The sequence below is a fragment of the Ostrea edulis genome, chromosome 5 (assembly GCF_947568905.1).
Source record: "Ostrea edulis chromosome 5, xbOstEdul1.1, whole genome shotgun sequence".
NCBI lineage: Eukaryota > Metazoa > Mollusca > Bivalvia > Ostreida > Ostreidae > Ostrea > Ostrea edulis.
Window position 1 is genome coordinate 80,382,940 of NC_079168.1, and position 21,831 is coordinate 80,404,770.

At 35.5% G+C, this 21,831-nt stretch overlaps 2 protein-coding genes across 2 annotated transcripts in view; one reads left to right on the plus strand and one right to left on the minus strand.

The window, feature by feature from the left end:
• LOC125650725 (two pore calcium channel protein 1-like) overlaps positions 1-21,831 on the plus strand; it is a 39,594-nt gene that overhangs the window by 4,095 nt on the left and 13,668 nt on the right. The window contains exons 3-12 of the mRNA XM_056166380.1: positions 442-562; positions 1,395-1,523; positions 7,408-7,530; positions 7,632-7,750; positions 8,306-8,407; positions 8,759-8,885; positions 10,675-10,876; positions 12,812-12,956; positions 20,351-20,515; positions 21,181-21,245. Coding sequence (XP_056022355.1) covers positions 442-562; positions 1,395-1,523; positions 7,408-7,530; positions 7,632-7,750; positions 8,306-8,407; positions 8,759-8,885; positions 10,675-10,876; positions 12,812-12,956; positions 20,351-20,515; positions 21,181-21,245 — 1,298 coding nt within the window. The remainder of the gene's footprint in view (positions 1-441; positions 563-1,394; positions 1,524-7,407; positions 7,531-7,631; positions 7,751-8,305; positions 8,408-8,758; positions 8,886-10,674; positions 10,877-12,811; positions 12,957-20,350; positions 20,516-21,180; positions 21,246-21,831) is intronic.
• On the minus strand, positions 16,666-19,443 carry LOC125650754 (E3 ubiquitin-protein ligase TRIM71-like). Its single transcript, XM_056166389.1, has 2 exons — positions 19,361-19,443; positions 16,666-18,778 (listed from the first exon to the last, which is right to left on the minus strand). Exon 2 carries the CDS (start codon positions 18,764-18,766, stop codon positions 17,081-17,083), a length of 1,686 nt encoding a protein of 561 aa, XP_056022364.1. The 5' UTR covers positions 18,767-18,778; positions 19,361-19,443; the 3' UTR covers positions 16,666-17,080.

A 21,831-nucleotide genomic window follows, 5' to 3' on the forward strand; every position in this document is an offset into this window, starting at 1 on the left:
AAAATGACTAACATCACAGTGCCTTAATTGAGAAATGAAAACATTCAGACTGGAATTGTACAAATGATACCTAAATATTGATTTACTCATCACCCAGCTCCTATAACTATGATAACCTGTACCAAAAAGTTATGCTGAGATAATAACCTCTTATCCAGGTTCTATGTCATATCTTCTATCTGAGATATCTAGATATTAACCTCTTATTCAGGTTTTATGTCATGTATTCTATCTGAGATATCTAGATATTGTTTAACTGCTTATCCAGGTTCTATATCATGTATTCTGAGATATCTAGATATGAACTTATCATTGAAATTCTATGTCCTGTTCTACAAGTTCTACCTGAGATATCTAAATATTGATTGATTATCTAGGTTCTTCAACCTGTACCATAAACTCTACCCAAGATATCTAAATATTGCTTTACTTATTATCTAGGTCCTACAACCTGTACCATAAATTCTACCTGAGATATCTTCTGTATTTGATGATCCTCTTCAACCTGTCCTTGGCTCTCTTTGAGAAACCTGCCAAACCAGGATGGGAGATACCTTCATGGGTAAGCAAACTTTCATTAGGGGAGGGGGTGCAATTCATGTCTATGGTTTCCTGCAGGGGGAGTGCACATGCATTTACAGCTATATATATAGATTGTCAAAAAGTTATGATCCTAAAACTGCTTGAATCTGAATTAAAGAAAAGAAATCAGTGAATAAAGTACACCTTAAATTCAGCTGAAGATTAGCAGGTATAACTTTCTTCTCAAGTGCGATTTGGCTTTTGTAGTGCTACATGTATTCCAAAGGCAATGTAAATGCACCACACACACACACACCTCTTTAGTCTCAAGGTTTTTGTTGTCCATTGCACATGTAGAAATATTACCGGACAATCGCAAAATTTTGCAGTGCATGTTGAAGAAAAACAAGATTGTTATAAATTGCAGTTTGCATCATTGTATGATTTAAAGAAAAATACATCATACAATATGGAAATAAGTATATAAATACTTATTAATCTTATAGTAATCTTTCTTACTTTGTTTCAAGTTCCTCTGAGAATTTTTCTTGTATATCAAAACATCACTAGTTGTTGGTGAAATGCCACAGATTTAGGCCTGGTATACATGGTATTCAGGGTCATATGGAAGTGAGAGTTCTTTATCATTCCAGTGTCAGTCATGACACGGAACCATCTCATCCGAAAGACCAGTGACTCTTACTTCTAATTGCAGCACAGGGGCAATCACTACCTATATCTATGTCTTAGGGTTGATGTTTCGAAGATTGAAGATGCATTGTCCATTAACCTGTTGTAGGCAAGGTCACTTATTCTTACTTTGACATTCATTCATTGTTTTGTAACATCTGTGTTGCTTGTTTCTTTTGCAGGCCTCCATGATTCTGGAGACAGTGTGTTTGGCGTATTTTGCTTTTCGTTTTGCTCACTCCGCCTTCTTTAGTCGGAGGAGCGTGTTCTGGAAGGACACAAAGAACCTCATGATTCTCATTGTCATTGTGGTAAGTCAGTAGAATTAACACCATATCATTTTACTTAGCAATGCAATTGTTATTGTGTTGAAATGTGAGTGGTGGATGTCGGTGGGTGAGGGTAAATTATCATGGGGGTATGAACCGCTTGATTATGTCCTAGTTTCAGGGCCATTAAACTTAGACAAACTCAGTTTTGATGACAGTCTCACTTTTTATATCAGTTGTCACTTTTGATCTCAATCTGACTGTTATAATGTGTTATAAAAGGAACGTATAGCAAATTCATGAGATTTAGACCAATGGTAAGCTTCTGTAAGTTCAACGGTCCCCAGAGCAGGAACTCCAATTATCTCTCATGCAAATTGAACATAAGCACTGTTGTTTGTATGTAAATTGTTCACTCATTTGACATCAAAGTCATGTACATATATGTTTTGTGGTTGACATTTTCTTTATTATTGGGAGGGAAGCATAACTTTTGAAATACGTGTAGAACATAAGATAATTATTACTTGAATTTTGATTGATCTAATTAATTCTTAATTGATCTATATTTTGTATTGACCAGTAATATTATGTTTGAAGCCCTGCTCTATGGAGAGGTAGGTGACATCGAGTGATATGTTGTCTTTAACAGTTACATTTGAAAATTCTAACATCACACTTTGTTTCTCTTACTTTCTGTGTGCACAGTGTAATTATTTGAGATCTGACCTTTGTTTAGTTATTTCACTTACTTTCTGACATCACAGTATATTGAAATGCTTTTAATTTTCTTTTTTTTCTGTATGGCCTGGTGTTTCACTGATATGGAAGCCAGTTGGTGACATGATAATAAAATCTCTCATTTGAAAGCAGCCTGTTCATTTATTTAGCTACAGCCACTTACTTATCAGGAGGCCACCACTTTTTATCTAGCAGTGCATTTCTTTGGCAGGCCCACATAAAGAAGTCAGTCCAGTTTTTATTACACAGCATTTATTCACATAATAACAGTCAAGGTTTTAACATGCCCTTTCAAACCTACCTGACTAGGGTTACAGTGTATTTCATCTACCATTTACTGACACATCCACACCAATAGGCACTCATTCAAAGTTAGAAGAAGAGGAAGAGGGTTAAAAAGGAATGAAGTTACTCTGGCTTATCATATACATGTATACAAGCAACAAATTTAAGTCAGTCCAGTTTTAGTGCAATCAAGAATTACCTCCCCTCAACATGAAAAACATTCTGTTAGTTTCCATTATTTCTGTATTTAGCACACATCAGGTGTTTTAGTGTTGCTTATTAAGTGAATAACAGATTGTGTGTACTTACAGAGTGTGTGTACTTAACAATAATGAAAACAGTGCATGTTAACTTCACAAATGTCAAATTGAATATTTTGTCGACAGAATGTACACTACAGTTTTCTATGATTTTCTGTTATCATGAAATTTCATTACACAGCAGCTGCATCATGGAACACTGTAGAAAAGGGGAGGATAGATAAGAAGGAGTGTTCCAGATAAGAGGGGAGTGTTCCAGATAAGAGGGGAGTGTTCTAGATAAGAAGGAGTGTTCCAGATAAGAAGGAGTGTTCCAGATAGTAGGGGAATGTTCTAGATAAGAGGGGAGTGTACCAGATAAGAGGGGAGTGTTCCAGATAAGAGGGGAGTGATCCAGATAAGAGGGAAGTGTTCCAGATAAGAGCGGTGTTCTAGATAAGAAGGAGTGTTCCAGATAAGAGGGGAGTGTTCCAGATAAGAGGGGAGTGTTCCAGATAGTAGGGGAATGTTCTAGATAAGAGGGGAGTGTTCCAGATAAGAGGGGAGTGTTCCAGATAAGAGGGAGTGTTCCAGATTAGAGGGAGTGTTCCAGATAAGAGGGGAGTGTTCCAGATAAGAGCGGTGTTCTAGATAAGAAGGAGTGTTCCAGATAAGAGGGGAGTGTTCCAGATAAGAGGGGAGTGTTCCAGATAAGAGGGGGTGTTCCAGATAAGAGGGAGTGTTCCAGATAAGAGGGGAGTGTTCCAGATAAGAGGGGAGTGTTCCAGATAAGAGGGGGTGTTCCAGATAAGAGGGAGTGTTCCAGATAAGAGGGGGTGTTCCAGATAAGAGGGAGTGTTCCAGATAAGAGGGAGTGTTCCAGATAAGAAGGAGTGTTCCAGATTAGAGGGAGTGTTCCAGATAAGAGGGAGTGTTCCAGATTAGAGAGAGTGTTCCAGATAAGAGGGAGTGTTCCAGATAAGAGGGAGTGTTCCAGATAAGAGGGGAGTGTTCCAGATTAGAGGGAGTGTTCCAGATAAGAGGGAGTGTTCCAGATAAGAGGGGATTGTTCCAGATTAGAGAGAGTGTTCTAGATAAGAGGGGTGTTCTAGATAAGAAGGAGTGTTCCAGATAAGAGGGAAGTGTTCCAGATAGTAGGGGAATGTTCTAGATAAGAGGGGAGTGTTCCAGATAAGAGGGAGTATTCCAGATAAGAGGGGAATGTTCCAAATAAGAGGGGGTGTTCCAGATAGAGGGGTGTTCTAGATAAGAAGGAGTGCTCCAGATAAGAGGAAGTGTTCTGGATAAGAGGGGAATGTTCTAGATAAGAGGGAGTGTTCTAGATAAGAGGAGTGTTACAGATAAGATGGGAGTGTTCCAGATAAGAGGGAGTGTTACAGATAAGAAGGGGTGTTCCGGATAAGAGGGAGTGTTCCAGATAAGAGGGGGTGTTCTAGATAAGAAGGAGTTTCCAGATAAGAGGGGTGTTTTAGATAAGAGAGAGTGTTCCAGATAAGTGAGTGTTACAGATAAGAGAGAGTGTTACAGATAAGAGGGAGTGTTACAGATAAGAAGGGGTGTTCCGGATAAGAGGGAGTGTTCCAGATAAGAGAGAGTGTTACAGATAAGAGGGGAGTGTTTGAGATAAGAGGAGGAGTTTCCAAACAGGATTTAAGAGCCTTTGAAAATACACACAAACACACACATACACACACATACACAAACACACACACACACACACACACACACACACACACACACACACACACACACATATATATACTGTATATATGTATCATACATGTACAGTCGCCATTATTATCTGACAGTTATTTATCAAATAGATAATTAACAACCACCAAATAAACTAAGGGCAGACAAATAGATGCAAGGAAACTAAGTGGTGTCTGCCAAATAGATAATTAGTAACCATCAGATAAGTGGTGACTACAAAATTGAATGCATTTTCATTTATTTTCCTAGCTGCATGTATTTTTCTTAGCTCTCTATGAAAATATTGATCTGTCCCAATGTTTTCCCAGAGAGTTACAAATCTGCAGCTAGTATTTTCCAAATATAGCACCAATGAGTCTCCATAGGGTGTCACCAATTTTTCACTAATGATCATTACAACATGTCTGTCCAATGATTAAAAATGGGTTTATCAATTCACATAGTTTTAAATGAGTTTGTTTGCTTTATGCTTTTTAATTTTTCTGCACTGGAAAATTTTGCCTTGAACATTGTATTACAATTTTTTTTTATCATGTTACTAGTATTATATTAGGCCATGCCAATTTGTAATCTAGTTCGTCGGATTCGCCGCTTCTATTTGTAACAAATCCAAATTATAATATTATCAAAAAATAATATCCGCCCGCGTGTTCAAAAATATCCGTAAATATTTTTTTTTAGTTTTTACAACAAGCGCACAAATAACCTTGATGTATATGCTGACAAATGACAGAAGCGCGGGCTCTCAAGAAATTTCCTAACAGTGTAATACGGTTAAGTTATTCATGATGTCTATCTTAATATGTACGATACTTCATAACACTGGATTGGAAGTTGTTCCTTATGCTGGAATCGAACTGGAAGCCGATGAAACTTTTGAAGCACTATTCGATGCCACTATTTAGAGATCATTGATAGCGTATGATTGATTGTTTGATTAGCCTATATATTGACTGAAGTCTCTCTTGAGAATATTTCACTCACATGAAGACGTTACTATTGTCGGTGAAGGGCTGCAAAATTTAGGCCTATGTTCAGCGCTTATGGCACTGAGGGATCTTTATCGTGCTACACCTGCTGTGACAAGGATCTCAGTTTTTGCAGTCCTATCTGAAGGACCGCCCCATTTATTCGCCTCTTACAACAAGCAAAGGGTACTGATCAATGACTATTTTAAACCGGACCGACGGTTAACGACAAATTCACAAAATTCAAGAAAATGCTCAAAGCGATGCAATGGATATTGCATTTGCAATGAATGTCAAAACTGGATATGTCCCTAGCAATATGCATATCTCTGAATCGAAAGTTTGTAGAAATGAAACTTAAATAAAATTCTTCAAAAAGACCTTATCAGTTAATGTTGCAAAGTACATGTATTAAGTATGAAGAAAATAAGTCTTTGAAACTTGAAATACTTCTTATTTATTGTAAACTATATCAACAAAGTTGAAAAATATTAAGTTTATGTGGTAAACAAATGATATCTGATGATTTTAGATCTTTATTTTTAGGCGCCCGCTTTTTAAAATTACACTTAATTCAATTAAAAATATTTATATTTCTTGTATTCGCTTGCCTCATAATTTTTATCTCCAAAATTAAAAATAATATTTGTAAAATAATTTCGCCCTCTCGCCTCACTTTTTTTGTTTGAAAATCCGAAGAACTATTTTACAAATTGGTGTGGCCTTACAATTTTTTATTTATTTTTTTATCATATTACTAGTATCCCGTGGGGATCCGGGTTAGAATAAGTCCTCAGTACCCCCTTGCTTGTCATAAGAGCCAACTAAATGGGGCGGTCCTTTCGATGAGACTGCAAAAAACAAGGTCCTGTGTCACAGCAGGTGTAGCACGATAAAGATCCCTCCCTGCTCAAAGGCCATAAGCGCCGAGCATAGGCCTAAATTTTGCGGCCCTTCACTGGCAGTGGTGACGTCTCCATATGAGTGAAATATTCTCGAGAGGGACGTTAAACAATATTCAATCAATCAATGTTACTAGTAAATATATCCTCGAAAAACATGATTATAATTGATTATTTGTAGAATATGTTTATCGTGTTTATGATGTACACTGATTTTATGGTCAGTGATTCTGGTCGAGTCAGTGTTTAGTGGCCACGGAGACATTAGATATCTTATCTGAACAGACATTGCCAGTGAAAGGGCGAGAGAGAGAGAGAGAATGACAGATGCATTAGATGATTCTATAGTTTGAACAGTTTTGTGTATTGAGTTTTTGTTTTTATGGACTGGGATTGGCATTATCCATTCTATAAAATGGCTGTAGTTTTGAATTTATACTTGAATCTTTTAGGCCTACACAGAATTATAACTGACTATTAGATTAGTGTCTCATATGCTTGTTGTGGCTGCATGTTTTTTATGATTTAACTCTCTCATCACTTATTTCTTTCACCACATATAATTCTACACGTAGCTTAGAGAGAGGAGATACATATCCTTTTGCCTCTAATCTTTAATTTTGATATATGTATATATATATATATATATAGAGAGAGAGAGAGAGAGAGAGAGAGAGAGAGAGAGAGAGAAAGAGAGAGTAGAGTTGCCTCCTTGTTTTTAAATAAAATGTTGTTTGAATTAAATCTACATATTGTATAGTCATGGAATGGAAATGTGAAATATAATGTTTAACATGAACTGATAAAGCGCTTAATTAAAATAGACAAACCTAAACAAGAATTTCATTTTTGCTGAATTCCTTCATCAAGGGTTAGTCCTAAGACTTTTTGTTATGTTTTGTTTTGAAGGACATTTCTCAATAATAGATCATTTTTCGTGATGTTTCAAATGCAATGCACTTGCATCGTATCTTTTTTCTATAAAATCTTAGGGTATATTGCCAGGTTAAATGTTTTAGAGTTCACATATTTTGATAGTTCCTGTATCTGTTGACAGCTGACATTTATCGATATGATATGCTACATAATCTGGGACAACGTACAAAATTCTACTCGACCAGTCAGATGGTCACGTCCTTTGCGGCCTCTTTTTCTCATCAACTTTCCGGACGGAAAACAGGTAGGACTGACATTAACATATCAAACTTGACAAACAGATTTAGTCAATGAAATCAAAGCTAACAATGATATCTGATAATCGTTTTATTTTTCTTCCTTTAGATCCGACGAGCTTTCCGTAACATCCGTCGAACAGTTCCAGAGATCATGAATGTTCTCATTCTGTTTATCCTCAGTGTTCTGCTGTTTGCGTTACTCGCACTCAAACTCTTCAGTAGAAGGTAAACCATGAAATACGAATCTGTCTGTACATGTAAAAACCACAAAATACGAATCTGTCTGTACATGTAAATACCACGAAATACGAATCTGTCTGTACATGTAAAAAAAAAACTACAAAATACAATTCTGTTTGTACGTGTCAAAACGATGAAATATGAATCTGTCTGTACATTTAAAAACCACGAAATACGATTCTGTCTGTATGTATAAAAACTACAAAATACGATTCTGTCTGTATGTATAAAAACCATGAAATACGATTCTGTCTGTACACATTAAAAACATGAAATACGAATCTGTTTGTACATGTAAAAATAGTTTCAAGTGTGCACATATATTGCATATCTAAATCATTATAGGAATTGGTCTTTAGTAGTTAAGTAAGTTTTACTAATCAGCGGTATTTTGTAACATACAATTTGAATGAACTTTTGCAGAATCAAAACAGGATGTATTGCTTTGTGTTTAAATTGTTGCTTGGTTAATGTGTATGATTCATTAGTATTGAGAAAAATCCTGAAAATGTGCAAGTCACATGACTTTTCTAATTGTAGGAATTTAGTGTATGCCAATGGAGATCAGTACTTTAAGACCTACCCTGATAGTATTTGGGATCTGTATGTCTTAGTCACCACAGCAAACAGCCCCGATGTCATGTATGTATCTATGGCAACTATATATCCACAAACATCTTGAATGTTCAAATTCATCATACAATCAATCCGGTTAATTTTGCTGTAGATAAATTTCTGACAGTGTTGTGGGTCTAAGAAATTTTGCAAAAATATTTTTCAGGAAAATAAAATCTCCTATGTTGACTGTTCTAGTTACAAAGCTAATTCGTAAAATTTATGTATACAAATATTAAATATTAATTTCGCAAAAGTAAATTGACACAAAATTTTCCAGATACACAGTAATTTACCCTCTATGCAATGTCTGTCACATCCTGTCTTTGTAGGTCCTAACTCTTGATTCATTGTGTGTTTCATTTTCTGCTTTTATAGGATGCCGGCCTATGATAACAGTAACTGGTTTGCTTTGTTCTTTGTTTTCTACATCGTGATTTGTTGGTTAATCTTCATGAGTATCGTGTTGGCTGCCATTTACTACAGCTACAGAAAAAATCTCAAGGTCAGTACTTTAAATCTCAAGGTCAGACCATGAATTCGTAATCTGAGTGGTCAGCAGTTTTAAATTCTAAATCCTATTGCCTGCGCTATTTCTTGCACCTGAATTCGCCTATCAGAGTATGCCAGATCCCGAACTTTCTTACACATTTATTCATCGGTGGCATCCAGTGGGCGACTAGACCTGGCTTCATCTTCCATTGTCCCGATTTCTGATTGGCTAGCGGGATTTCAAATTTGGGTTGGAAATTGTGCATGCATGGGTCTTGTTGTCGTAAAATGAGAGATATTTTTAGAAAATCAGGATTTCGGGGTATTTTTGCAATCCCAATCGGGATATCGGGATTTGCCTTTTCAAGCTGCTTCAAATCGGGAGAATCCCGCATAAATCGAGATAGTTAATGAGGTCTATGAATAAATAAACTGCCATTTCATCATGTACCCTGCTAAACCTCAAATGAATCAAATCAACCAGAAACTTATGCTACACTGAAAACTGTTGTAGGTGTACAGTCAACTCTCGATAAACCGCCACCTTTTGTTCTTTTGAATATAAGACACTTTAACGAATTTGTCGATGAATTGAATTTCTGACATCTTGGGGAGAAAGAGTTCTTGTTCTTGTATATATAAGAGTTATCTTTCCTTTACATACAAACTTAATTTAAAAGTATCTAGTAATTTTTTTTTCCAAATTTTCTAACATGATTAAAATAGTTTTATCAATAATAAGGCTTCATTTCAAAACAATACACATACAATACACAATATACATTATAGTATGTTTCAAGTAATTTAAAAACCTTGTCCAGTGTCAGTACATTAATTAGTGCACCACATGGCTGTTTCTTGGTAGGTGAGCTGTCATTAACTGCATGGACGAAGATCAACAAGTATTTTACCTTTTGCAGTCAAAATATCACCCAATGTCCTCCTTTTATGGACTTTTCCCATAAAACAGTAGAATAATTGGAGATTTCCCGTTGTGTACATTTTGGATAGTTTCCGTGGTATGTAATAATTTGCTGATTTTCTTAGAAATTCAACAGAAATTAACCTCTTTCATGGCGAAGCCATAGCTAAACTGAAATATTTTTCCATGCGGTAAAAACAGCAAGACTATGGTTCATATTAATAAATTATCTTGTTTATTTAATACTGGGTACCTTCTGTCCAGGTGTACGCTGGAGATCGATAATGACCAATTTCCCGTGGCAAATGGCGATAGCGAATTTGGCGTTTTGACAAGAATTTTAAATAATAGGAAAAATGTTCTTAGAAAAATGTGGCGTTATAACAAAAATGATTTAATGAATTGTGTGGCGATAATTGGAGAATTAACTGGGTTTTTTTTTTGTATAAAGCCGAAAAGGAGCAAATTGTTTTTTTCAAATGAGAGCACAGCAGATCAAATTTTTATTTCATATAGAATGAAATCAGAGCAGCTGTTTATTTTTAGAATGAGATCTCGATCAGCTGTTTATTTATAGAATGAGATCTCGATCAGCTGTTTATTTATAGAATGAGATCAGAGCAAATGTTTATTTATAGAATGAGATCAGAGGGCATCTTTTTATTTCTAGAATGAGATCAGAGCAGCTGTTTATTTATAGAATGAAATCAAGGCAGCTGTTTATTTTTAGAATGAGATCAGGGCAGCTGTTTATTTTTAGAATGAGTTCAGGGCAGCTGTTTATTTTTAGAATGAGTTCAGGGCAGCTGTTTATTTTTAGAATGAGATCAGGGCAGCTGTTTATTTTTAGAATGAGATCAAGGCAGCTGTTTATTTTTAGAATGAGATCAGGGCAGCTGTTTATGGTAAGAGGAGGAAGCTGGCTCAGGCTTTCGATATCCTGAAAGTTCAGAAAGGAGGCCGCCTGGTGGTGACCTACACAGCCTGGTGTGAGTTAATGAAGCGTGTCATTCCTAACCGAAGTCGAAGTCACATTGACCTACTTGTCAGGGTGCTGGACATAGATGGATCCAATATGATTCGTGAGTACATTGTACTAAGACTGAAATTGGCATAGAGGCCATAATACTGAGATGGGGTCACTTATGATTTCAGTTTTACTTTGATCTCAGTCTCACTTTAATCTCAGTCTCATTTTCTCACTATTATTGAATTTTAGCTCACCTGATCCAAAGGCTCAAGTGAGCTTTTCTGATCAAAATTTGTCCGTTCTGTCAGCATTGTTGTGAACTTTTCACATGTTCATCCTGTTCTCCAGAACCAAGCAGTGGGTCATTTTCAACCAAACTTGGTACAAAGCATCCTTGGGTGAAGTGATTTCAAGTTTGTTCAAATGAAGAGTCATGCCCCCTTCAAAGGGAAGATAATCACAAAAATGCGAAAATAATATGGGGTCATATAAAAATCTTCTATTCAAGAACAACTGGGCCAGAAGAGCTGAGATTTACATGAAAACTTCCTGACATAGTGCAGATTCAAGTTTGTAAAAATCATGGTCCCCGGGGATAGGTTGGAGCAACAATAGGGACCAAAGTTTATATGCAAATATATATGAAAAATCTTTAGATATGGGCCAAGGTGACTCAGGTAAGCGATTTGGCCCATGGGCCTCTTGTCTAAATTTGTGAGGCCATTTTTAGCCCAAGGCTCCAGTGAGCCTTTCTGATCAAAATTTGTCCGTTGTCTGTCGTCGTCGTCAGCGTCGTAAACTTTTCACATTTTCATCTTCGTCTCAAGAACCACTGGGCCAAAGGGGAGATAATCACAAAAATGCAAAAATAGGGTGGGGTCATTTAAAAATCTTCTTCTCAAAAACCAATGAGCCAGAAGAGCTGAGATTTACATGAAAGTTTCCTGACATAGTGCAGATTCAAGTTTGTTCAAATCATGGTCCCAGGGGGTAGGTTGGGGCCACAATAGGAGATCAACGTTTTACATAGAAATATATAGGAAAAATCTTTAAAAATCTTCTCAAGAACAAATGAGCCAGAAAAGCTGAAATTTACATGAAAGTTTCCTGACATAGTGCAGATTCAAGTTTGTTCAAATCATGGTCCCAGGGGGTAGGTTGGGGCCACAATAGGGGATCAAAGTTTTACATAGAAATATATAGGAAAAATCTTTTTCAAAATCTTCTCAAGAACAAATGAACCAGAAGAGCTGAAATTTATATGAAAGCTTCCTGACATAGTGTAGATTCAAGTTTGTTCAAATCAAGCCAATGAGCCAGAAGAGCTGAGATTTACATGAAAGCTTCCTGACATAGTGCAAATTCAAGTTTGTTCAAATCATGGCCCCCGGGGGTAGATTGGGGCCACAATAGGGGATCAAAGTTTTACATTGAAAGATATAGGGAAAATCTTTAAAAATCATCTTCTCAAGAACCAATGAGCCAGAAGAGCTGAGATTTACATGAAAGCTTCCAGACATAGTGCAGATTCAAATTTATAAAAATCATGGCCTCCAGGGGTAGGTTGGGGCCAATACGGACTAAGGTTTTACATGCAAATATATATAGAAAGTCTTCAGATATGGGCCAAGGTAACTCAGGTGAGTGATGTGGCCCATGGGCCTCTTGTTTATGGATTTCACCCTTTTGTTGGGACATGATTTTGAGAATATTATAAATGTTCAATATAACATTTGTTTTAAAATTAAATGTTTAGTTAAGGATCTAGATTCATGGGATAGAGAATCACCATGAAATATAATAATATCACATATCAATTCCATCTTATAAAGCGAAACATGGATTCAAAGTGATTTTGTTCTAGTTTCATGACCCACGGACTAGAAATTTTTTTTTTTAATTATTTGTGAAGATTAACTTATGAAGAGAGCTAGCAATATCATTGTCAGAGAGCATGATTGATTTCTTCTCTGTAGAGTAAAGGGGTATATAACTGTGGGGTTTTGATGATGTAATCAATGCAGGATTCGTTTTCCTTCATCTACAGGCAAACAGCAGTTCCTGAAGCTGGCTGACCTTCTAGAACTTCAGTTGACAGAGGTCAAGGACAGACAGACTTTCCTGGAACAGAAATTCCCTTCCCTCTACAACTCCTTCTTGAGCGGAATAGTTAAACTGGTGGTCAGACACAAGTAAGGGTTAAAGGTCACTCAAATCTGATGCAGGTTATGGTCATGCATGACATTTCTCAATAATATATAATACAGTGGAGCCTCGTTAATCCGGACACTTTGGTTCCCAGCAAAATCGTCCGGATAAATGAAGCGTCCGGATAATTGAATCGCATATTTTCTATCTTTACATAAGTAACCAATATATGCCTACTTTATTGATACATAGTGAATTAAACACATTCTATAATTGGATTTGACCATTTGCATTAGTAAATAAATTATGATAATGTTAACATTTACATGTATTTCAAAGCACTAAAATTTAATGTACGTGTTCAGTGTATTTGCCTGTGCTTACATTGTGCATATATATGAGCCCTACAAATAAATATACAAAACTGTGTACCGTATGCACTAAAACAAATAATGAAGCACTTTATGAAACTATAAGTAAATAAATCATTAGTATCTAACATAATCATTTAAACTTTAAACATTTCATCACACTTTTACTTCTTAAAGAGGCCGGTAATTTCCATCTGTCATGATTTACGGGTTCGGCGGTCTGTTAAAACAATCTTAATCGTTCAAAGTTAATATAAGAATTTCGTGATTATCATGTCAGTTGACAACATTCTTTAACCAAAATTCAATCTGCCAGAGTTTATATTTCTTATTCTATAATTATCCAAGACAGTATCGGGAGAACAAAATCATTTAAGCTCGTAATATCAAGACCTACTACTGCTTTGATCTAGTCACGCGCACCTATTATTTTCATGATGCGATAATAACGGAACAAAACTCGGGTGAAACTAACATTACGGGTACATACAAAATTTAATTGTCATTTTCCTTAAAATGGTAATTTTCTCACTTCTACCCGGAGTTTAAAAATTCAAAAGCAATAAAGCTCGACATTGTAACAAGAATCAATCGTACACAGGTACATTCTACTTGCGTGACATTCTAAACATTAGAAACTTACTACATGTACATGTGCTTGAACATTCATGTATATTTCACGCCAATCAACAGTATAAAATCCAGAATCTAGAAGTATAATCTACACTGTTTAGATTTGCATAAGCCGATAATCAATTTACGAATCAGTACAATTGATATGTGTAGCAGTTAAAAACATTATCATTACAGCATGATGTTTAATTTATTGATTCTATTAGGCTACTGATCAAGACTATAAAATAATATGCTACAGATTTATTTACAAAATTCAACACTACACACAATAAAACTCTTATGTGCGAAAATTGGCAATACAATGTCTCGATCGGCATGTGCTATCTAAATGACATATCATCGCACACCACCTAATTATAGGGAGGTGTTGACAGGGTACAGGTAATCGCTTCAATTAGACAGTTTGGCTTGTTTTCTTTATAATTTATGCCTTGCTAAAATTGTCCGACACAGACCTTCCCTCAACAAAATTACCGTCCAGATTAACAGTACAATTTTCAATGCATTATAATGCTTTGTAGTAAAAAATTACCGTCCGGATCCGGAACGCGAATTTCCGGATTAATGATGCAAAATAATGTATAAAAATTCCGTTCCCTAGAAAAATCACCCAGAAGGTGAAGCGTCCGGATTAATGGCGTCCAGATTACCGAGGCTCCACTGTATATATTTTATGACATTTTACAATTCACATATACTATTCGCAGTAGTTCAGTGGTAGAGTGTCCGCTTCATTACCGGGAGGTTGTGAGTTCAAGGCCCACTCATACCATAGCTGCGTCTAAGACATTACAATAGGCCATGGTCGCACCTAAGACGTTAAAATAGGTAGTGATTGCTCCTTTGCAAACACTCAGCTTTAGAAGTGAGAATCACGGGTATTTTGGATATGACCTTAAAAACAGATTCCCATGTCGCAGCAAGTGTTGGCATGATAAAGAACCTTCACTGCTATGGCCCTGAGCACAAAGCATAGGTCTAAATTTGTGATACTTCACTTACAACTGGTGACATCTCAGTATGAGTGAAATATTCTTGATGGGACGTAAAACAATCAATCAATCAATCACAATTCACATACAATTCACTTGCATCCAAACTCAGCCATGTTTGTTTTGAGTACAACTCTGAGGAAGCTCCAAAGCATACTTGAAAAATCTTGAGTATGTACTCCATTTGAGTAGAAGCGTGATTTTAATTAATGAAATTTTTTATAACCTTCACCTTTGAGTATGAGTACGATTTAGAGCATGGAATTTGTATTTGAGTATGAAAACGTACGCAAAAAAGCTTTATAATCTCTAGGCCAGGTCTATTTTAGAGTTAGCATACTTTGTAAGGTCCTCTCGTATGAATTATAAAAGGTTATTTGGACATTACTAAGTTATTGTTGCAAAGAAGAGGGAAAAAATCTTCGGATGAATTGTGGATCGAACCCATGATCCTCGCATTACTAGTTAGATGACCTAACCACTGAGCTAACCGGGCCTATATACAAAGTATAGTGATGTTACTAAACTATAAAATTTTAATCTATTTCAGAAATCATACAAGAACTCCTCATATAGAGGAGATGAAAAAGTAGTTTTATATACAACTGGCAGAAACGTCACATGTAATCTTAATGTTGTTATTGTAGTGAGAGTTGTTTATTGATTGTGGTGTATATTTATTTGTGTGGAGTGGGATTAGATGTCAGCAAAAAGGTCATAGGTCAGGATGCTGCTTGAAACAGTAATAAAGAATAGAATGGTTACTTGAACATTCAGTTTAATGGACAAAGAGATAAGTCCTCAATATGAACACAACGATTTCAGATGCAAATCTGATTCATTAAGCCAGTCTTCACTATTCATTAGAAATCTGTTCTCTCTCTCTTTCTCTCCGACATAAATATACATTCATTGTGCCAGCATAAATTTCTATATAAATCAACTTATCAGATCGCCAAAGCATACTCAGGTGACTTTAATGTGATCTAGTTTTGTTGGTCATCATGCATTAATATTCTTAATTTCTTTTTAAATACTGTGGCCCAATCTTTACCAAAATTTGCATGCAGCTTTATTTCAATAGAAAATATACTAGTCTTTTAATTTCATTACTCCTGCCCCATTCCACCCACCCTTCTCCCCAAAGTTTAGTAAAACTCCCGTCAGATAATGTGAAATAATTGATCACAAAATCTGAAACGCTTTCTGTTCTCTGGAGTTGAAAGTCACACTCAATCATTGCATTATTGACATGATTGTGCGACTTTCTACTGTAACAGTACATGTGATGGTTTAGTATGATACTTATAGACATATACCACTATCTACTGTAACAGTACATGTGATGGTTTAGTGTGATACTTAGACATGTACCACTATCTACTGTAACAGTACATGTGATGGTTTAGTATGATACTTATAGACATGTACCACTATCTACAGTAACAGTACATGTGATGGTTTAGTATGATACTTATAGACTTGTACCACTATCTACTGTAACAGTACATGTGATGGTTTAGTATGATACTTAGACATGTACCACTATCTACTGTAACAGTACATGTGATGGTTTAGTATGATACTTATAGACGTGTACCACTATCTACTGTAACAGTACATGTGATGGTTTAGTATGATACTTATAAATGTGTACCACTATCTACTGTAACAGTACATGTGATGGTTTAGTATGATACTTAGGTGACCGTAAACACTCACTGACCACTTCTTTGTCTGGAATAAAATGTTAACTTGTTTTGTTTTTTCTTGTTTGATACAGAACTATTTTATTAGAAGACAAAAGTAATTATTACATGTATAAACATCAACACAATATTTAAATATTGCTTTGCATTTTGATGATTTTCCTATTGTTGTCAATATATAACTATGATGTTATCACTGAGTGAATCATGGGTATCACTTACTAGTGTTTGAATTTTACTGCAGGTGTTTTACTTTCTTCACTGGTTTGTTGATACATTGAAGAAATAGAGGTTGCATGGTTATAATTATCAGCAAACACCAGATTTTTATTTGTGTCTAAAAAAAGATTTCATGATTTACACGGTCAGTCAGTGATACAGATACGTAATCATGGTCAATTTCGTCCTTGTACGTCATTATCATCCTTTACTGGAGGTAAATCAGTTCAGTGTTTTAATTTTACTGCAGATATTTGATTTTCTTCACTTGTTTGTTTCTACACTGAGCAACAAACAGATTGTCGTTTGTATCTATACACAGTCCTTTGGGTTCAATCAGTCCACAGTCTATGTAACGGAGGAACTGTCCGTCCTGATCTATGATGTGGACACAATCATTGTTACAATCAGCTGTAAGGATGTGACTCTGACTGTCTGTGGTGATTCCTAGTGGACTGAATTGTTTGTTCTTTGGAGCAGGAGTATGTCCAGTGTACCTAAATCTCAGTTTCCCGACTTGATTGACCACCACTACTTTAACTCTATAGTCAGCCACACAGACATCCAGGTTCCTGTTTTCAGTAATGTATCTATAATAACCACCAGATGAATAGAGAGGACGACCCTGATCATCAAACTGAATGCTTTGTTTCTCTGTGGAGCCAGAGTAACGGACAACTTTGGATTGTGTGACATCATCACTGTTCATGATAACCAGGAGATCATCAGAGGAGGTACTGCAGACTCCACGAGGTCTCCACTTCTGTAGTCTGATCACCGTCTGTATCTCTTCATTCTTCACAATGTTTACAGTTCTATCCCAGTAATCAGTATAAACCAGATCCCCACTGTTTGTCACTGCTATGTCCCATGGAGCGTTCTGTGATTTGGTTGTGATTGACTTGAGTTGTGATCCCTGATTGATGCTGAAGAGTTTCATGGTTCTGCTATTATCACATGTCCAGATTTCTTCATCACTCAGACAGGCCACATTATAAAGGTTTTCATACCCAGTGTGTATGGTGGTGACAGTCTGTGGTTCATCAAGCAGCTGTTTGATGACAGGAGAGGATGCAGCTTCTGGGGATTTCTGTGTTGTCTTTATACTGTAACCATGTTCTTCTGATTGGACAGAAATTGATGATAAAGTTCCAAACAGTTTACATAGTTCTTCTCTTTGAATTCTCCCAGGAGTGAATTTAGGTAAGGAAGGCAGAATTTTTTGTGGAAGTTTTTTATATTCCTCTACAGTGGATGTAGCACTGAATACATCTGACATGTTATTGGAGTCTAGATTGACATCAATTGAATTGATTTCATCGTTGATATCTGACATTTTCTTGTTCACTTCATCCAGATGTTTCTGTAGAGTGTGTAACTGTGTGGTTTTCATCTCCTCCACTTCAGCTTTCAGTTTCTGGACGAGTTTGTCAATTTCTCTGTGCCAGTCCTCTCCATGTTTTGTTATGGCTGTTGAGAGATCTCCATATTTCTTTTCTAACTGACTCATTCTGTTTTGTAGGTCAAATGAAATGTCTTGGTAGGTTGGAAAAATTGTTTCATTTAACTCAGTTTTATTTTTGAGAATTTTTTCTTTCTTTGCCATATATGCTTGCAAGATTGTTAATATGTTGTGACTTAGATGTTTGCCAGATGCAATACATTTGGTACAAACTGGAATATGACACTGATCACAGTGCATTTCACATCGTTCTTTGTTGTGAGAGATACATCCAGGGTAGAGGGGGGTGGATTTCCTGGACTGGAATTTAACGACTTTGTGATCCTCAGATTCATCAGCTGCGATGTGTTCTCCCACGCAGGCCTTACACAGGTTGATGAGGCATGAATCGCAGTGCATCTGTACCATGGAGGTCTCGCACAGGTCACATCGCATCACGTCCTGGGCGCTGGTACGGGGGTCCATAGTGCTTTTGTGCTGAAATCATAGGAGTACATGTATATTCATTTAACTTAATGAATTTACATTGAAAAGATAATTATTTAATATGTTAAAACCATAGTCAAGATAAATTGGTCAATCTATTCAGACATTTTCCCATTATTGAATTTTACAATCATTATACTATAGGGAAAAATTTGTCCAACAATATTTGAATTTCATTCTTATTTCAAAATGCAAGAATATGTACAAGACTACCAGTTGTAATATGTGAAATATAGTTCTTTAATTTACCAAAATTATTAGGGGGAGGGGGTTAAAACTCCAATCCTTAATAGATAATTCACTGAAACGTCGATGGATCAGCAGTCAAGGAATCAAAATGAATTTTAGGAAATCTTAAATCACCCAAACAGGAGGTGTGTCTATAGGATTTTTTTCACCAAATACTGTACATGCAAGTTTGAGTCCATGATTTTAGCCTATTTCTTGGTCTGTATTTTTGATGTAGCAGTTAATTATTAGGCTTTCCATTGGTTACTTGATGTATAACTTAATTATACCAGAATATAGAATTATAATGAAAACAAATTCAAACAAAAATGGCGACTAGCTTACCTGTCGAGCAGATCGATCCACACAATCTGTTCCTGTGTACTCTGATCACATGACCCACCTCCCTGTGTTATTTACCTGTGTTTATAGTCTTGCTGGTCTGAATTTATCAGGGATTTAAATGTACACATTCTCTGAATGCATAACTAATGATCACCTGAATGCTATAAAGATGTATAACCAGTTTATTGATAAAATCAATATTTCAAAAGTTTCAGATTTGATACTTTTTGATGATGAAATATAACTTTATATTAAGTAAAATTAATTAATTACTTTAAATTAATATTAAAATTAATATTGCTTTAATTAATTAGAGTATCATGGATTTTTACCACTATTAGATCTACAGTATCTGCAAAGCCGTAAGGGAATCATCATTATTTTTATTTTTTTACTCTATAATATCATTGAAAAATGTCTTTTGAAAAAAGGTATTGCAGCATTACTTGTAGATCATTTTATATGATATTAAAAAAATACAGAATTATTTGTAGTTTCTTCACATGATTTCAAAGTGATTTTATCTGTATAGGTGTTGCGGTGAAATTGCACGTCAAATGCTAAATTGAAATTTTACGGCACAAATTTGTTAAAAAATTATAGCATTTTGAGGTTAAAAATTTTGTTCTGATGATTTCATAAACTATTCTCAATTATCATGGTATCACAATTTGTTTAGCATCACATGAAAATAAAAAATTTGAACAATTTTGCATATTAAATAAGTGAAAAAATCATGAAAATTGGGACTAAATTGACCTCACAATTAATTTTTATAAAAATAGTGTTTTCAATGAAATATATAGTGAAAAAGTGAAATGATGACTAATTATGTATAAGCAAGGGATTTACATATTTACATTTAGATGGCCGCATTCAGGTGGTAGTTTACAACATTATTTGCTTAATTTGATCAATATCAAGTCCATTTTGAATCCGTCAAAAAAGACATTATATAATATTTAACATAAATTTCTCTCCTATTTTCAGAGGATTCCGATATTTCTTTGACTTTATGATATTTGTCAATGCCTGGTTTATCGGATTCGATGTGGACGAGGCAGATTGGTTTTTCCTTGGGATATTCATGGTGGAAATCATTTTAAAACTGTACACGTTTGGACCCAGGGAATTTTTCAAGGTCTTCTGGAATGTGTAAGTTTATTGAACATATCATTTATATATATAGAAGATCATTTCACATTCAGTCAGATCAAAGATTAATTTTTATGCCCCTGGAATGGAAGATTAGGGGGAGTCTAGTTTTTGGCCTGTCCATCTGTCTGTCTTTGTCAAAAAACTTTAACCTTGGTCATATCTTTTACACCATAAGAGGTAGACCTTTCATATTTGGTATGTGTATTTCTTGTGGCAAGACCTGTCCGTGGACACCTAAATCTTTGACCTGGTTAACATTGACTTTTGACCTACCTTTAGGAAATACTAATAAAAGCCATGCACATCTTTCAAATCGTAAGAGGTACTGTTTTTATATTAAGCACGTACATTTTTCTGAGAAGTCCTTTCAAACGATATTAGATTTGTTCACCTTATGACCTTGGCATTGACCATTGACTTAGTTTTTGGAAATTAAAAAAAAACCTCTGACCTTGGTCGTACATGTACAGCTTTCATATTTGGCAATGTGTATTCCTTGTGGAAAGACCTTTCCATTGGTACTTTGACCTGGTGACCTTTACATTGACCTCTGACCTACTTTTAGAAAATTCTAATTAATCCATATCTTTTAAAATTTAATGTCTTACAGTTCCACTTTGGGGTGTTTCACAATCATGTTATGAATTCTGTTGTTTTTCCAGGTTTGACTTTTTAGTCATCGGTGCAGCAGTAATAGCTTCTGCCATTGAAGCCATAGAGGACTCCAGTGAGTATACCATGAACATTTTTGCTTTCTCTGTCATTGTAAACTTTCATACTTTTGACATATTTTATAGAACTGACCAGTCAATTTCATCTAAATCTGACACAAAGCTTCTTTCAATAAGGGGATTCAAATTTATTGAAATGAAGGACCATGCTCTTTTACAAGGGGAGATAACTAAAACAATAGTGAAAATAAGCTGAAGTGTTTCAAATCTCCTCCCAAGAGCAACAGAACTAAAAAATCCAATAGGACCAAAAATGCCATAAATAACATAAAAAGTTCACATTTTCTTTTAATGATGATCCTTGGGTTCAGGGCAGGACCTCTTTTTAAAACTTAATTTACCTTTCAACAATTATACAAATAAGTTCTATGATTTAGATATCAATTGCCTCTCGTAAGATTTGGCTTGCATACAAAGAGTCACTGATGTGGGAGGGAACTATTGCACCCGGAGAAGGAGGCTCTATGGAGGCTCAAAGTTTTATATAGGGATATCATGAAAAAATCTTCTAAAATGCTACAAGGTTATAATTTGTCAAAGAATAGGATTCTATTGATATTTGCTTGATAGTCAGTGAAATCA

What these genes read in the sequence shown, in the direction of transcription:
- LOC125650754 (XM_056166389.1), bottom strand. Translation starts at nt 18,766, where the DNA reads ATGGACCCCCGTACCAGCGCCCAGGACGTGATGCGATGTGACCTGTGC.